Source organism: Octodon degus, unplaced genomic scaffold, assembly GCF_000260255.1.
Source record: "Octodon degus isolate 3935 unplaced genomic scaffold, OctDeg1.0 scaffold00019, whole genome shotgun sequence".
Lineage (NCBI taxonomy): Eukaryota > Metazoa > Chordata > Mammalia > Rodentia > Octodontidae > Octodon > Octodon degus.
Window position 1 is genome coordinate 2690414 of NW_004524595.1, and position 17694 is coordinate 2708107.

At 44.2% G+C, this 17694-nt stretch overlaps 1 protein-coding gene across 1 annotated transcript in view; it reads left to right on the forward strand.

Annotated features, from left to right (window-relative positions):
* Positions 1-17694, forward strand: part of Alk (ALK receptor tyrosine kinase) — an 854626-nt gene that overhangs the window by 707927 nt on the left and 129005 nt on the right. The window contains exons 6-7 of the mRNA XM_004627384.1: positions 8236-8367; positions 16658-16789. Of these exons, the coding sequence (XP_004627441.1) occupies positions 8236-8367; positions 16658-16789 (264 nt within the window). The remainder of the gene's footprint in view (positions 1-8235; positions 8368-16657; positions 16790-17694) is intronic.

The window sequence follows — 17694 nt, forward strand, 5'->3', positions numbered from 1 at the left end:
GTTAAAACCCCTTCTCACTGGAGCAGCACTACTCACCGCTCTCCACCTTTAATGAGTGTCATCAGTTAGGCAAGAGCAAGCAGGTGGGAGATGGCCAAGAGCTGAGACAAATGTGTCTTTTTTAATGCCACATAAATCACCTTAATTAAAAATTAATTAAGTGCCCTAAAATTTGACATTCATTTAAAAAAGAAATTTGAGTTGGAAGAGTTGTATCGATTTCACAGTGTCAAATTTACCAGGTACAACTGAAGGAGGAGCATTTGTGTGGGTGTCTGTTTTGAAGGCACAACGAGGCAAAAGGAGTCATTCCTAGCAAATGAACCCACGAAGTCACCTGTGGTGTAGAACAGCGATTCATGCAACCTGACCTAGGCCACACGTGTCACTGATACAAACCTGAACTAATTTCTGCTGCATCTGCAGAGAAGATAAATGGACAAACAAATACGGCATGCTGTTCCAGGAGAGATGTTGCAGGAGGCAAATGACAGATGACTAAGACAAGAAAAGCCAATGTGAGGCAAGCTTCCTGGGCGAGTGGCTTAGTAAACTGTACAGGGGGCAGAAGGCTTCAAGGGAGAGTCATTAACAAGGGCCAGCATCAGTCAAGTTGGCACTGACTCCATCAAATCCACTTCATAAACATAGTCACCAACAGCTATTTCCCAGAACCCCAAAGCCAGACAGCAGAGATGGAAAGGGTCTTGAGGCAGGGATTTGAGGTTGGCAGCATCACTATACCAGAGGGCAACAGTGGCAATAGGAGTGATGACCCACCTGAGAGACCAGATGCCTAGCCCAATTTCTCTGGCTCTCCTTGGAAGTGGTAATTAAGAGTAGCCAAGGAGCTCTGAATACCACCATTGCCACAGACCTCTTCTCCAGACATATATACCTGCTATGCTGGGGCCTCACTGGGTCAGGTAGAGCCTGAGCATCAGCAGTGTTTCACTCCCTGAGTGACTCCCATGGGCAGTCAAGGTGCTACTCCTGAAAGACAATCAAGGGAGAGGATCTCACCCTGGCATCATCTGACCCAGCTCTCGGTCCTCCACAGTGGTTCACTTAGCTGCGAGACCTTAGACAAAGCACGTGGTAAGCGACTCATAACACACTGTAATGTTTTACTGTTTAAAAGCAATGTGTATTGTTTAGGCCCTTGATGCTTCAGTCATCTGATTAATCAGGTGGGAATAATAACTGTTCTTCTGGGCTTTTATGAGGCTCAAACAAAGAAGGATTAGGAAAACACACTGCAAGCTGTTAAAACGCTGTACAAAGGTATGGAATGAAGAGAATTTACTACCCCCAGTGCCTTACACTGTCAGCCTGAGAGGAGCTGCTGTTTCAAAGGCTAATTAGTAAATTCCCATAGACAAGACCCTTGTAAAGGAAAAATCCCCAAGCACCAACTTTCCCATGGGTGGCTTGATCTCTGATCTCTCCTATCTTCCTGCCTTTAGGGCATTTAAGTGTTTCAGTGGTTACCAGTAACCATCAGCACCCATGAGCCCCAGGAAACAAGTGACCAATTCTTTATGTCCAGGCCTCTCCCCTTTTCTTATTGCTCTGGAGGCGGGCTATCACCACATAAGGCCTCAGAAAGGATGCTGTTCAGGAAGCTTGGGCCCTTGATTAACACAATTTACCAGGATACTCTCTTCTTTGGAATTTATGGCCCCCATAAAAAAAGAACTTGAGAAGACAGAGCAGTTGTTTTTTGTCACGCCTCATTAGTTGTGAGTTTGGGCTGGCAGTGGTGATCAGAGTACCAGGCATCCATCTAATTGAATCTCTTGTAAGCATGAAGCTCCCTGGGTTTGGGGGAGGCTCTGCCAGGAAAAGTCTCCAGCTGAGAAAGGACATGGGGAGAAGTTGGTTGAAGCTAGGCTCAAAGACATAGTTTTCCTTGGCCCAGAAAAAGGGGTCCTGGTATAAGATTCATCAAGTCAAGGGCATGCAGAGGGTGAAAGCAGAAATTCCATCCACTCCTGGACACCCCACACACACCATATCTTTTCTTGTGGATAAAGGGCTGAGATACTGACCTCCTGGCCTTCTGCCCCCACTACCAACATTCCTGAGGACACCCATCGTCTGGATTCTCCCAAGACAGACACTGCATGAAAGATAGAGAACAAAGGAGCAAAACTATAGGTGCCCACCAGTCAGTGCCTCAGCCAGGCATGTGACCCCTCGAAAGCGCTCTGCTTTCAACTGTAAAATGGGTATTATAATAATACCCTCCTCAGCTAATACACAGGATTAGTTCAAACCTCAAACACTGAATTTGGGAGATCCATGTACCAGCCTACTGGAGCCTCACAAGACTTGATGTCTACCTTTAAGTCGCTCACAATCTGGGTAGAAATACTAGCACACAAACAGCTATTGTTGTGTGAGTCCCCGTGTTAAATGCAAGAGGGGAAGCACTCTAAACACCTAAGGGAAAATCTATTCACGCCCGGGAGAAGGAAGGACCTGTGAAAATGTCACAGGTAAAGTGGCAAGATCCAGATCACCAGTGCCAACAGATGAGGACAGAGGAGGCATCCCCAAGGGAAAGGGCCACCCCAAAACAATGCAGGGCGACCTGTACATTGCTTACAAGTCTCTCTGGGAACAAACTCTGAAGGCTTTAAAAGAAAACATCAGCGAGGAAAGATAGGTTTAAAGAACATAAAAAGTTTTAATGTTTATTCACCAAAAATGCATTATAAACAAAATGAAAATATATCTTAAATATGTATAATTAAGCATATGCCACACATACAGTGTCGGTTTCACATCCTCATTAATGAAGTATAAAAACATGAAGAAGGGCTTGGGGTTGTAGTGCTGTGGTAGAGCATGTTGCCCAGCATGTGTGGAGCCTGAGGGTCCATGCGCAACACTGGAAAAGAAAAAGCTGGCAGCATGTGACAAGACATTAAACATCACTAGCAAAGAAATTCAAGATAAAACAGTGGGAAGAGCCCTTTAGTTAAAAATTACAAGTAGAATAATGCTCAGGGCTGGCCAGAATGGAGTCCGAAGGACATGTATGTATGAACACAGCTGGTAAAGACTGTAAATTGGATTAACTTCTACAAAGCAGTTTGGCAATATGTACCACGAGCCCTTAAAATGTTTATACCTTGTGATTCAGTAATGCCACTTCTGGGAATCTATCCTATGAAAATAATCTGAAATGCAGCAAAGGTTTATGTTCAAAGATATTCTTCAAAGTGTTATTATAAATACACTAGCAGCCCAATCATCAAATAATGTTTACGTAAATGATGGCACATATCACACTGTATTGTAACCATTAAAAAAGTATTCTTTGGGGGAATTCTTAAAGCCCCTGGAAAATCTTGTGATATAACCTTAATTATTTTGAGGCCTAGAAGCCTATGGCTTGACTAAAGCATAGGCAGAAAAAAATTAAAGATAAATTAACCAAGAAGTTAAAAATGGCCTCTGGGAGGTGGGACTCAAGGCTTTATTTTTGTTTCTTTTTAATCTGCTTTCAAACTTTAGATGATAGGCTTATGCTTTTGGAATGATAAAAAAGTATAAAGAAGCAGTGAGACCTACATGGGGAATGTCAGGTGACTGGTGGGCGAAGCTCTCATGTGTCCATAGTCACTCGAAGGGACTCATAGTTTGAATAAAACACGGTGCAGCTCAGATGTGTCCCGTAGGTGAAGGGAGATCTTACAGGTTCTTGAGTTTCCTCCTTTCCTATGGTAGGGCTGAGAATGAGAGTGATAAGGTCCTAACTGTGTTTTAATTATCACCTTCAATAAGGCCTAGGAAACCTGCCTTGGAAATCACTAACCACATTCAAATTAGAATTTTTTAATCCTAAATACTTAGTCCTACAACAAAATACATAAGGCTGGCTCATTTTTTTAATGATTTTATTGAGAAACAAATAGCAATGGGACAGTTTCAAAACCGATTACTAGCACATTTCAGTAATTAATACATTGCATATTGTTGTCTTAGTGGTTATTCATTGTACAAGATGTAGACATGATATCCTGTCCGCAAACACTATTAGAACAAATCCCTCTAGTCAATGATCCAAGAGAATGCAGCTATATATCTATCTTAACTATTTTGAACATACAGATATAAAATGATCATTCATTGGCATTCCCCTTTTTTGTTTAGTTTTGTCAGAGAAGGGTAGTCCATTGTCATTTAAATATTGTAGGTGCGTGAATTCGCAAAATATTCCACAATAGTCCAGTACTCCATAACAGTAGTGGGTTTTCCATAAGACTGGTGATAACAGAAGTTGGTGACTTGGCCGGGGGCGGGGGGGGAGGGGGGAAGGCTCAGTCCAGGGCCTGAGTTCAATTCCCTGTTCTGCCAAAAAAACAGGAAAAAAAAAAAAAAAAAAAAAAAAACAGAAGTTGTTGATTTGAGCCTTTTACAGCTCAGCATATTAATATGGCTTTATCCTCCATATTCCATTCCCACACTTCTCTGCTGGATGGTCAAGACCAAGACAAAGCAAGACCTATATAATAAGTAATGTAACTCTTGTATCTGACAATGTCAGTCAAATCCCCTCAGATTTATCCTGAAACCCTGTACCACAGTTCGTAGATTCTTTGTGACTGTCAGCCATGTGGATGAGTCACGGCCATTGCTTGACCAATTTGCTCTCTTGTTTTCTCTCCATGTGTCTCTCCTTAGGCACACTCTATATCGTCAAACACTTTCCTCTATGACCCCATAATCTCCTTGATCAGAAAATTTAGGACACAACTGAGTTACGTGATGTTACAGTACAGGTTTAAGGCAGGCTCCTTTTAAAGAAAGGATGTTTATTTAGTTCATGTTTTATTTACCTCATGGCCAAAAGTTGAGCACCATGGCATGGGCCCTGGTGGGGCCCCTCTGACTATGTCATGTCATGGCACACAGGACACAGGTAGATCTCTGTGTTCCTGTAATCCTTTGCTCTTTCCTTCCAAAGCCACCAGGATTCAATCACAGGGATGCCGCCTTAATGACCTAATCCAATGTAATCACTTCCAAAAGGCCTCCCTTCTAAATACCATAGTGAGATTAAGTCTCTGCCTTCTTAAATCTATGACTTTGTGACTCTGAGGACTAAACTCCTATGTGAGTCAGGACCAAGGGAGATGAGCTATACTGAACCACAAAAATATCTTTGCCCTGAAAGAGGAGCAGAGAAGACAGACAATATCACTGTACTCTGCATTTCCTAAGGCAAAGTGCAAATAATAGAGCTTCCCTGTCCTATTGTTACAAGGTTTAGTGGGCAGACAGCTCACACCTCTGCTTCCTCGATTGCTGGGACATGGTCCATGGAACCCAGCCAAGCTCACATGTCAGCACCTCGGGAAAGTGCTTCACTCGCTGTGTCCCTCTTCTGGGGGAGACAGAATTAGCTGAAAATACTTGAAATTGGGCAGTGTGGGAGCAAGGGTGAATTCTGTTATTCCTGCCTCTGTACATAGAATCAATAAGGCATTTGGGAAGAGCTGTCGCAGGCTGTCCTGAGGCATGGGGACAGCATTTTTATCCTCTGTGTGAAAGAAGCAGGTAGCAGTAACCAAACCAGGAAACTATAAGAAGGTACTCACAAAAAAGCTAAAGAACTGAGAAGTTGATCTAAATCTGCGCTGGGCTTAAGCTGTCCAGATTCTAAGCTGATTTCATGATTTCAGGTGAAGTTGGGTTTAGATGGAATATGAATTTCCTAGTGCTGTTGTAACAAACTACCACAACTTGATAGCTTAAAACAACACAAATTTATTCTCTATTCTCATACAGCCCTAGAAGGCTGAAGTCTGAAATCAGTTTCACTGGGCTAAAGGCATGTTGTTGGGTAGGACTGATTCCTTCTGGAGAATCTAAGGAATTATCTGTTTTCCTGACTTTTTCAGCTTCTAGCAGCTTCCTATAATTCTTGGATCAGGACCCCTTCCTCTAATCACCCCACACTCATGCTTCTAGGATCATCTCCTGTTTCTTTTTTTTTTTATTCTCTTGCCTCCCTCTGCTAAGGACTCTTTGGACCTACCTGGCTAAGCCACGAGAATCTTTCCATCTAGAAAGCCTTAATCCTATCAGCAAAAATTCTTCTTACTCTGTAAGGAAACATTCACACTCATATTAGGTTCCCAGGATTAAGGTGTGGTTATTTGGGGATGCACTGGTCAGCCTGCCCCTCACATTGGGTTCAGGCTAGTCATGAGCTCTCCTAAGGACGAAGCCTAGCTAGGGCTGAGGATGGCCAGAAGCTCAGACAATGTGACAGAGAAGAGGAAAGTGCATCCTTGTAAGTTCCACAGTAAGGCTAACAGAGCCAAAGCCAATAGAAGATGTTAGGATTGTCACAAGGAAAGATTGTGAGCTTGGATGGATAACAGGTCCTGGGGTCCACCGTCACAGGACCCCACAGCTCAACATTCACAGAAGGAGGCAAAGGGAGATGAGACAGAAAAGGCAATCTGGGCCCAGATCATCAGCAGCCTTGGAGAACAAGTTAAAAAGCTCAGATGCGATTTGCAGGAAGGATATGGGGCTTGTTTTCCCACATCCAGGAGTCACAGAGACTACCTGCCAGGCTGGAAGCCAATGCAGGGTGGCTTCTATGTAATCTGATAAGCCAAACCTTACCGGCATAGCCAATAAAAGAGGCACAAAGTCACCTGTAGCATTTCCCTTCCATATGATGGATAAAAGCAGCTTTGAGGTTCAACAAACTCGGTTTACATCTCATATACTGTGTGACCTTAGACAAGAGACTGTGTCTGTGACCACAACTTCTGTCTTAGGAAATGTTAAGACGCATTGCTAAGCCCTGCCTACCATCCCCACAAAGCCTGGCATGCTACGATAGGCAGAGGAACTCTAAAAGCAAATAGGTGGGATTTCATTAGGTTTTGTAACATTGATAACAATCAAATGAACCAGAAAATCATGGAATTTGAGGTATTAAAGATCAATCATCCTCCCTGAAGTGTCCCATAGCATAGTCAGCTACATCTGATTTTGCAGCTAGGGTTGGAGAAGCCCGCTGCAGGAGGCCCAGAGAGGCAGGAGACATGGTCATCCAAAGCACTGATGTAGGTGGGAGGGAGGGAGGTGATCACTGAGGAAACAGCTGCCAGGCTGGAGCTAGCAAAAGGGCAAGAGGGTGAGGCAGCCACACCTGGAGATATCAACTCAGCTAGGCTCCACCTGCTCACCTCCACAGTATGGCTAGAGGCTCCTGTCCTCCTGCCATCCAAGAGCTGAGTTGCAGGAGGCAGCAGGCAGACCCTGAGTGGCACCAGGCTATATTTTCCACTCAAGTCATAGAGATTAGGCCAGGACAGCCTGCTCCTCCCTATAGCCTGTATCTATGGGGCCTGCAGAGACAGGAGTGCTCACAGACTAATTATCATAATGCTTTGTTCTTAATACAGAGACTAATAACTGCTAATATGTGCTTTATAAACTATCCACACTTCCCTCTAGACAATATGATTTGTCTAAGAAATGTAGTGCTGGAATAAAAGCTTAAAGATATAGTCAAAATTCTCCCTTTTATAAAGGAGTAGGTAGTCCACACAGACAAGGGACACAGTCAGCCTCACACAGCAATCTTATGGGACTCAGAGCTCAGCTCTCACCATGGTAGGCTTAGCATGTCACAGCAGCAGTGCTGTGTGTCTCTAGAATCCATTCTGTAAATCATTTTAGTAGTAGAATCTGAGGTCAAAACCCAGGATCCAGTACGCTTGTTGGAACCCCAGGTTTGACCTTGAGGAGAAGACTGGTTGTGCAGACAAGACCCCACCTGTAGTGCATCCACCTGGAACACTGAAGCATGAGTTTGAGGCCCCCGTGGCATTTGTGGAGCATGGAACAAATGTCTACTCCTTGTCCACTCACTGTCACTATAGTTTGAGAGCCTCAGCAGCCAGGATGGGGGCACTAGGGAGAGACATCCTCTCAGCTTGCTGTGGTTGGCCTTAGCTGTGGCCAGATTGAGATACAGGGATCTCAGTCAGACCTTGGGATGGGAATGGCAGGGCTGGGAAGCTGTCCTTGTTACCTTCCCATGGGGCCAGCCAATGCTGGGAAACAATATAGTCCTCCATGGTCTGAGGTCATGTACATTAAAAACCAGACAAGATCTTGCAAGGTATACTCTCAAGACACAGAGAAAATATAGAAGACAAACTCATCAGGGAAATGTGTCTGTGTATTCTCTAGGAGCATCCCCAGGATCCAAGATGGCCCTGCAGAGTTCCTTCACCTGTTGGAATGGGACAGCCCTCCAGCTCGGGCAGGCCTGTGACTTCCACCAGGACTGCGCCCAGGGAGAAGATGAGGGCCAGCTGTGCCGTGAGTAGATGGGGTTGCTTGCACCCTGCCCCAGCCCACCCCAGCCCTGTGGGCCTCTTCTATCCCCGTGAGCCACATGAGCTTGGAAAGGCATCCCAATGCCCAATGGCCTTCTGACAACATACAGTATTTAAGAGAAAGAGCTAAGACCTGTGGAGCCTCAGGGCACAGGGTGGAGGCACTAGGGAGAGACATCCTCTCAGCTTGCTGCGGTTGGCCTTGCCTGTGGCCAGACTGAGACACAGGGATTCTCGGTCAGACCTTGTTTCACGCTATTAGGCTCCTGACATTTTCACTGAATTCTCACCGTTCTCTGAGCCAGCAATGCATGTGGGCCACAGTGCTCAGGGCAGTAGCCTGTGTGTGTGTGTGTGTGTGTGTGTGTGTGTGTGTGTGTCCAGTTATTTGTGTCTGCAGTAACTCCAGCAGTGCCTCTGAGCTGTATGATTTTTGTAATTACCTTTAAAAAGTCTTTTGATACCCACTTCCCAGCTGGGACACAGGTCAGAGGCTGTGCCCTGATTTACAGCTGGGAAAATGAAGGCACAGAGAAGGTAATTCGCTGGTTCAGGTTCGCACAGTGTGTCTAGGACAGAGCTGTGATTAGAGTGCTGAGCCTTTTGGAATCCCCCCAATGGCTGTGGACCGAGTGAGTTCATTTTCTCATCTCTCTGGAGTCTGCACTGTGGATTTCCAGAACAAGCCCTAAGCTTCAGGGCAGCTGAGCTTGGGTACTGAGGGCAGGCACCTAGGGACCAGTGGCCTTTTCAGCTGTGCTTGAGAAGTTGCTCTGCCCGGCTCTCAGAATGACAGCTCCACCCTGGAGAACACCCTCACTGGGCTCTTTGCTGCAGAAATCAGTTGCTAGCAGGGGCAATTCAATCCAGGAGGGGAGTTAGTCCAATCTTTTTCTTACTCTGCTCTTGGCAGAATAAGAGAGAAAAAAAATTCCTTGTTTGTGTGCCCTATTTCTGGCCTTTTTGCTGTTTTCTTCATTGGACCATTGATTCTAGAAACATCCCTGTGAGAATAACAATGGCAACAATGCTGACGAACATTTATTGAACGCTTACTATGTGCAGGTGCTGCTCAAAATACTCTCCGAGTGTTAACCTACTTCACACAACAGCCCTGGGCAGCACTGTCCCAGCTATCTCAGACAGAGAAGCCATAGGGAGTTCAATCCACATCGGACTCTTTGCTGGTGGCTTCAGCAATGATTTGGACTCAGTCTGACTTCACACCCATATTCCCAACCACTCACCTGTTGTATTAGTCTCTGCCTTTGGCTGTGCTGAGCATTACCCAGGCTAGGGACTCACCGGGAAAACTGAACCAGGAAAATTCACACAGGAACAGGGCCCAGGAGGAAGCCCTTTCTGTGGAGGAAGGAGTCAGCACTCTGAGTACCACCCAAGTCTCACTTTTCTACTTCTGTAACATGACACCTTCAGTACTCTTGCACTGACAGTGTAAAACATTGCCAAATCTAAGCAAAATACCTCAGAGGCTGTACCCCGTCAACAGAGTTCTGGCCAATAGCCTCAATGGTATGTGGACCCCCAGGAAAGGGCCAGGTCTCTCCCTTTTGTTCCCCAGAAGACTGACTCCTGGCCATTGTAGATATGTGATTTCTCCTCCCTGGACAGGGGACACTCTTCCTATACCGGTGCTTCTTCCTGTTCCCCAGAAGGCTCCAGTCAAGATGCTGCTTGATCAGCCCCTATGAGACTGGTCCAGAGGGGCAGCCATGAGGTCTGTCTCTGCCCCTGGCAGCAATGTTGGCTGTTTGAGGACCTACCCTCATTAGTCCCACTAACTCAAGTACGAATAATAATTAGCACCACTACCTTCACTTCATATGTGTCCAATTCTATCCTAAAACCAATGCTGTGAAGTAGATGCTGGTATTGCCCCATTTTACATTTGAGAAACCTGGGACTCTAAGGAAGTGACTCGCCTGAAGTCACACAGAGGAACTGGAAAAATAGCAAGCACATTTTTTAAAAGTGTATATTTTTATTATAAAATAAAACAAATGGTGATAAAATAACTGGAAAATATAGAAAATACACAGAAGAAAATAACTGGTGCCCACCACCCTTTCTCTCACACATTCAGAGATAATCATAATACTTGATGTATTTCTTACAGCATTTTCCCATGACTCCATATTTTCAAGAAATGTATAACACATATTTATCAAAAATGTTAACAGAGTTGTCACATGGGGAGGAAAAGAAGTAGTGTCTTTTGGCTTGAAGTTTAGACTTGGCAGCTCCTGCGGCTGTGGCTGAGGTCACATCTCTATGACTCTACCCATTTGTCTCTCTTAGAGTGGAATCAGATGCCATAATTGCCAAATGTGGCAGGATGGATTGACCCTCACACAGCCCAATTTGCCCTGCAGTCAATGAACTACCTGGCTGCAGCCCAAGAAGGGGGTTAGTGGGAAAAATGCTCCTCAGATATGAAGGTGCACAAGAAGCACCCACGAGCACGTTCAGAACGTAACTTCTAAGTGGGCAGGCCAGGTGGGGCCCAGGGTTCTCCAACTGTAACAGCTGCACTATTGGTATGGCTCCTGGACCCCAATTTGAGTAACAATAGTTTAAAGAAGAGAACCTGCCCCCATTGTGTTCAGAAAATAAATGCTGACATCTAACAGTGTTCCAAACACTTAGTAGGTAATTGGGTGAATGAGAAGGGAAGGAGAAAAATAAAGGATGAGTAGATGCCATGAGCCCAGCCTTGAGGGCCGATCTTGTGCTCAGTAATTGTCCTTATCAATGATTTCCCAAGATCCCATGTGGGCTTCAGTAAGGAAGTCCTCTCGGCTCCCTTCCTCTCCTCAAGGTTTAATTGTCACCTAAATTGCCCATCAATCTGCCTTGCTGTTTGGCCTACCTGCTCTCCCTTCATTCAGTCAGTCATAAGGAAATGAGACCTCCTTTCCCAGTTCACCCTGGATCATATGCCAGCCAGGATGAGGATGACTTCCCAAAGCAAGAGAACGCAATGGTTTTCTTCATTCCTGTTCCCCAGAAGGCCCAGGCTGAGATACCGCTTGAGCAGCCCTAGGAGACTGGTCCAGGGGAGCAGCCACAGTATCTGTCTCTGCCCCTGTCAGCTATGTTGGCTGTTTGAGGACCTACCCACTAACTCAAGTGTGAATAATAATTAATATCACTACCTCCACTTCATATTTGTCCAACTCTGTCATAAAACCACCCCTGTGAAGTAGACCCTACTCTCACCCCATTTTACATTTGAGAAGCTTGGGGCTCTAAGGAAGTGACTTGCCTAAGCTCACAGCAGGAACTGTTGAGGGGGACACTGGAGCCTGCAGGACCTGACACTAGCTGAGGTGCCCGTATGTATCAGTCAGTTCAGCTCTCACTTCCTTCCTGAAAAAGTGAGGAGAAAGTGCCCTGCTATGGAGCTCCAGCCCAACTCAGCCTCCTCTTCTGTCAGCCCATCACCTGCTGGAATCTTCTGCTGTGGCCCTTGGTATTTAAGACATGCTTGTGAAGGATGCCCCGTGGAAGGTCACTTGCAGACACCAGTTCATTTCTGCAAAAGAAGTGAATGTGGGATCCCTTGAGGGGGAAGTGAAAAGCCAAACAGAAAGATCTCCTTAGCTTTTGGATTTTTAATCAGAAGAAACGTGAGGGGCTTGGGGGGAATGATTTCTTCAGGGGGGCATAAATGGAAGAGATGCTCAAAGTCAGTGACAGCCTGTTTTAATTTATAATTCTTCCTCAATGTGAAATGCACAGAGAATCAGAAGGAAATGAGTAATAATTCACTAAGGTGCTGTCACAGCCAGGAAGCATTAGGGCCCTCTCCGCCAGCCTGTTGCTGCCAGGAACACTGAGACAGAGAAAGGGCATGGAAAGCCATGGGTCTCCGCTACAGAACTCCTTTTCCCTGCATGGAGGTGTCACGGGCCAGCTGCGGTGGCCCACTAGCCCTGCAGGTTTCAGAGCCTTCCATAAGCATTCTCAGAGAAACCTGGAGAAAGTGCACTCTCTTTTTCCTGCTTCCTTTTTTGCCAGCCTCCTATAGGGTAGCTGAGAGTTCTAGAAAACAGACTCTTGTCTCTTCAAAAGGACCTGAGGTCACTGGAGCAAAAGACTGTAGGCCCCTTCAGGAGGGCCAGCAGATGATACAGAGATTGGGATTGCCTGAGCAGGGTCAGCCAGGTTTTGCTACAGTGATGAGACATCCCCACAATACAGTGTGTTAAGGTTTCATTTATGGAAACTAGAATCTGTCCTGTGAGGGCCAGAGTGAGAAGACACCCTGCTCCACAGAAGCCTGTAGGACCTGGGCTACAGAGGCCCCACCCACATCCTCACAGCACCCTCAGAAAGAACTCCTCCCTCCTGCAGGCAAGGGAAAAGACAGGCTGGAGATTTACACAGGGCTTTGCAAAGCCTCAATCCAGATAAGATACACATCACTTCCACTCCCATTTCATTGTCCAGAACTAGTTTTATGGCTTCATTTAACTGCAAGGGAAATAAAAGGGAGCAAATGGAAAGCTTTGAAAAAGATGTTTGCAGGCAGAGTTTTTATTTGAGTTTTTTCCTTCCTCTTTTTGATGAGGTTAGCTAGGGGCTTATCAATTTTATTTAATCTTTCAAAGAACCAGCTTTTTGATTTGTTAATTCCTTGAATTGTTTTCTTCATCTTGATTGAATTAATTTCTGCTCTAATCTTTATAATTTCCTCCCATCTTTGGGCATTGGGTTTGGTTTTCTCTTCCTTTTCTAGATGTTTGAGGTACAGCATTAGGGTATTTAGTTCTTCCCATGCTGTTTTCCTAATATGTGAGTTCACAGCTATAAATTTCCCTCTAAGAACTACTTTCATCACATCCCATAAATTCCAATACGTTGTGCTTGACTTTTCATTGAATTGTAGATATTGTTTACTTTCTTGTTTCATTTCATCTGTGACCCATTGGTTGCTGAGGAGGATGTTGTTTAATTTCCATGTATTTATGGGCTTTTTGTGGTTTCTTTTGTCATTTATTTCCAGTTTCATTGCACTGTCATTAGATAATATGCATGGAATAATTTCTGTTTTCTTGCATATACTTAAGCATGACCTATGGACTAGTATGTGGTCTATTTTAGAAAATGACCCATGAGAAGCTGAAAAAAGTGTGTATTCAGCTGTGGTTGGGTGGAACACTCTGTATATGTCCACTAAGTCCATTTCTTCCAAGTTCTGGTTCAGTTCTGCTACTTCTTTGCTAATTTTTTGTCTGCTTGACCTATCTTTTTGGGATAAGGGGGTGTTAAGGTCTCCTGTTAAGATTGTGGTATTGGATATTAGATTTTTCATGTCCATAAAGATTTGTCTTATATAATTGGGTGCTCCCATGTTTGGTGAGTACATATTTATGAGTGTTACCTCTTCCTCTTGAATTTTTCCCCTAAGCAGTATATAGTATATGGCCTTCTTTATTTTGTTTGATCATTGTTGGTTTGAAGTTGAGACTCTCTGAGAATAGGATTGCCACCCCTGCTTCTTTCTGAAGTGCTGGAGCATGTAGTATTGTTTTCCATCCTTTGACTTTCAGCCTATGAATGTGTTTATGAGTTACGTGTGTTTCTTCTATATAGCATATTGTTGGATTTTGCTTCCTAATCCACTGTGCCAGTCTATTTCTTTTAATTGGTGAATTGAGTCCACTTACATTGATGGTTATAATTGAGATGTATTGACTTATGATTGACATGGTATTTACCTGCTGTTGTTTACCCCTTTTTCTCCTGTGTTTAATTGTTTGCCTTATTTGGTGGGTTCTTTCTGTTCTCATTCATGGAGTTGTGGTCATTTTGGTCCCTAACTAGAATATCTTTTATTAGTCTGTATAGAGTTGGCTTTGTCGTCATGAAATTCTTTAGTTGTTCTTTGTCATGGAAATATTTCACTTCTCCATCAAACTTGAAAGAGAGTTTTGCAGGGTCTAGTAGTCTGGGCTGGAATTTGTTTTCATAGAGGACTTGAAGTACTCTGCTCCATGCTCTTCTTGCCATCATGGTTTGGGAAGAGAAGTCTGCCATTACTCTGATGGGTTTTCCTTTAAATGTGATCTGTTTCTTTTCTCCAGTAGCTTTTAGTATATTGTTTTTGTGCCGGATTTCTGGGATCTTGACTATTATATATCTCGGTGTGTTTTTAATTGGGTTAATGTTATTTGGAGTTCTATATGTTTCGGTTACCTGAATGTCAGATTGTTTCTCCATATTTAGGAAGTTTTCTGCTATTACTTCTGCCCATATTGTTTTTATATCATTTATATTGACTCATTTCTCATTAATGCCTATTAGTCTCACATTGCTCATCTTCACATTGTCTTGCAGATGATGGATTATTTTTCCTGCATTTTAGTTGTTTTTAAGAGATCTTTTCTTACCTTTTCATTAGCTGTGATGTTGTCTTTAAGATCTGAAACTCTATCTTCACTTTCATTCAAATGGTTTTACAAGCTTGTGATTGAGATTTTTAAGTTCCTCTATATCTCTTTGACCCTGCTTCATGCAATCTATTTCTTTCCTGTATTGCTCATTCAAGGATTCCATTTTTTTCTATTCTCCTCTAATTTTTTATCAGTGTCTTCTTTAGAAGCAGTTATTAATTCTTTCATTATAGTTATCCTTTCTTTTTTTACTTCAGAGATTATTTCTGATTTGATTTCCTCTATATGTGCCTGCATTTGATTCTTTACTTCAGATACTATTAATTCAGAAATTTCTTTTTTATTTCAGAGGTTATTTCTGATCTGATTTCCTCTATACCTTTCTGCAGTTGTTTCTTTACTTAGGACGCTATTAATTCAGACATTTCAGCTGTATGATTCCAATTTCTTCTGTGCTAGTGTCTCCTACACTTGTTCTGTGTGGCTCAGGGCCTGAGATTGCATTTTTCTCCTTCTTTTTTGTATAATTGTCCTGTGACCTTAGGTGTAGAGCTTTGGTGCAGTTATAACCTTAGTACCTACCTAAGAATTTAGGTAGATTACATGGTTAAGGCAGTTCTAGTTTTATATTTACAGAACAACAACTAGGAACACTAATAATGGGTAGTGATACTTAGCAGTTGACAAACTTTTGTAACTAATGGGTTTGTATTTTAAACAGTAAGAGCAAGCATTATGTCTGTTTAGCTAAGCAGGTATTAAATTGGGAATTTATATTTAAGTTAGTTCCCCTAAGTTCTGTCTGATCACTTCCCCTTGATGTACCTGGTGTTTTCCAGGCAGACTAGTTCATCCCAGTTACCTTTTGCCCCCTCTCGTAGTCAAGAGAGAAAGAGGGAGGATGCTCTTATAGATCTGGGTCTAGCAAAGTGTCTCATTTTACCAAGTGTGGATATATGAAGTTTGAATTCATCCCGATGTGCCTGACTTGGTTCTGGCTGCTGTGCTCAGCTTCTTCCTGCCGCAGCCCGCGGAAGTAAAACTACTATGTCTCTCTGGCAAGATGTTCTGCTCCTGGATTAGCTGAGTTGTTCTGGCCCATAGCCTCTCTGCAGGGACTTCAGTTGCAGAGTTTCACACAAGGCCTGTATGCCAGGTCTGGGCTGTGTCTGGAAGGGTCCCGAGAGCACAGTGGAAGATCTCACTCACTCGCCAGGCCTGGGCCAGGTCTGGGAGGATCCGGTGGGTGCAGTGGAGTAGAAGCTCTCCTACACACATGCTGAGCCTGGGCTGAGTCTGGAGGGGTCCCAAGAGTGGGGCGGAAGGTCTCACTCACACGCCTAGGCTGGGTCCCCGCAGGCAGAGTTTTTCAAGAGACCCAAACCAATGCCCTGTTAACACTACCTCTGGTGCTACTACCATGTCCTTGTATGGACCATTAGAAATGTAGTCTGATGAGTTGTACATTACTTTCTCCTGGAGTCACATTCATGGTGACTTGATATTAAAAGCACAGAATTGAGAAGCAGATAATCTTGGTTCAAATCCCAGCTGGGTTACCTGCTAGCTCTCTGACCTTTTCATGCTGTTTAACGTTTGTGAGCCTCTGCTATGTCATATACAAAACCGGCCTAAAGTGGGCTGTGTTTTTGTTATTACTCTTATTTCCTGATGATCAGAAAATTATAAACTAGTGATATACAAGCTATGATTTGGGGCTTCTCTTTATCATGATCATTATTGCTAGACATCAAACATTCTGATTGGGGAGCCATTACTAAGGAGGATAATTTGGTTGACATATTTTCCTTCAGTGGGCCTGGCAACAGCTGCACCCTTCCCTTCTCTCCACAGGTCAACTTCCTGCTAGTTTTTACTGCAGCTTTGAGGATGGTTTCTGTGGCTGGACCCAAGGTACCTTCTCACCCCATGTGCCCCAGTGGCAGGTCAGGACCCTGAAGGATGCCTGGTCTCAGGACAACCAAGGTACCACCCCTCTCTTCCCTTCTCCCTGATGCCATGCTGGTGTTCACATGGATATAAGTCTCAACCCTGACACAGCTGGGCCTCAACTCACTCCCTACAGGTGTCTGCCCGAAGTTCATGTATGGTATTCATACAGCATTGCCTCTGTCTTCCTTCTTGGGCTTTCGAATGAACAAGTCTGGTCAAGCTCAATGTCACCTTACTTCAAATGAGAACTTCAAGAAAAGATTGACAATAATCATAACCCATTCTTGTAATAAGTGATGTCCTATCACATTACCAGGTACATTGAAAGGCAGGGAAAGTCATGGTCCCTTTTATGACTGGGAAAACTAAAGCACCAAGAGGCCTTGTCTCATTGGCCCAGCTGCCCCATGGAAACATTGCCTCATATCTGCTTCATCCTCTGGGGCCTAGCTACCTCAGCCAGTCCCCTGTCTCAGTGATGGTGAACCTATAACAGCTGTCTATTGTCATTCAAAGCCCTAAACGGCTCACCATCACTGCTCTACCCAGAATGGCTCTAACTAACAGCCCCGGTCTTCCTCTCACTGGAGCCCATGCTCCCCTCAACCTTTGCTTGACTGCCAGAGAAGCCCAGCCTACACAGGGTGTTGGGTCAGAGTCTTTGAGGCTAGCACAGCTCCCAAAGTCACCCTACTGGAGAAATAAAGCCATCCAGCCATGGTCCAGCTTCAGATTGTACCCAGTGGCTAGGCTCCATAGGCCCTGGTGGCCAAATCTTTGCAGGAGAGCACTGGTGGGAGAAAAGTCTTCCTCCTCCCAGCCCTCATAATCTTTCCCCCTTGGTGTAACTGGATACCCACTTACCAATAACCCTCCTTCTCTCCAAGCAAAGATTATCTACCCTACAGATTATTCTAAGAATTAATAGCAATCATAAT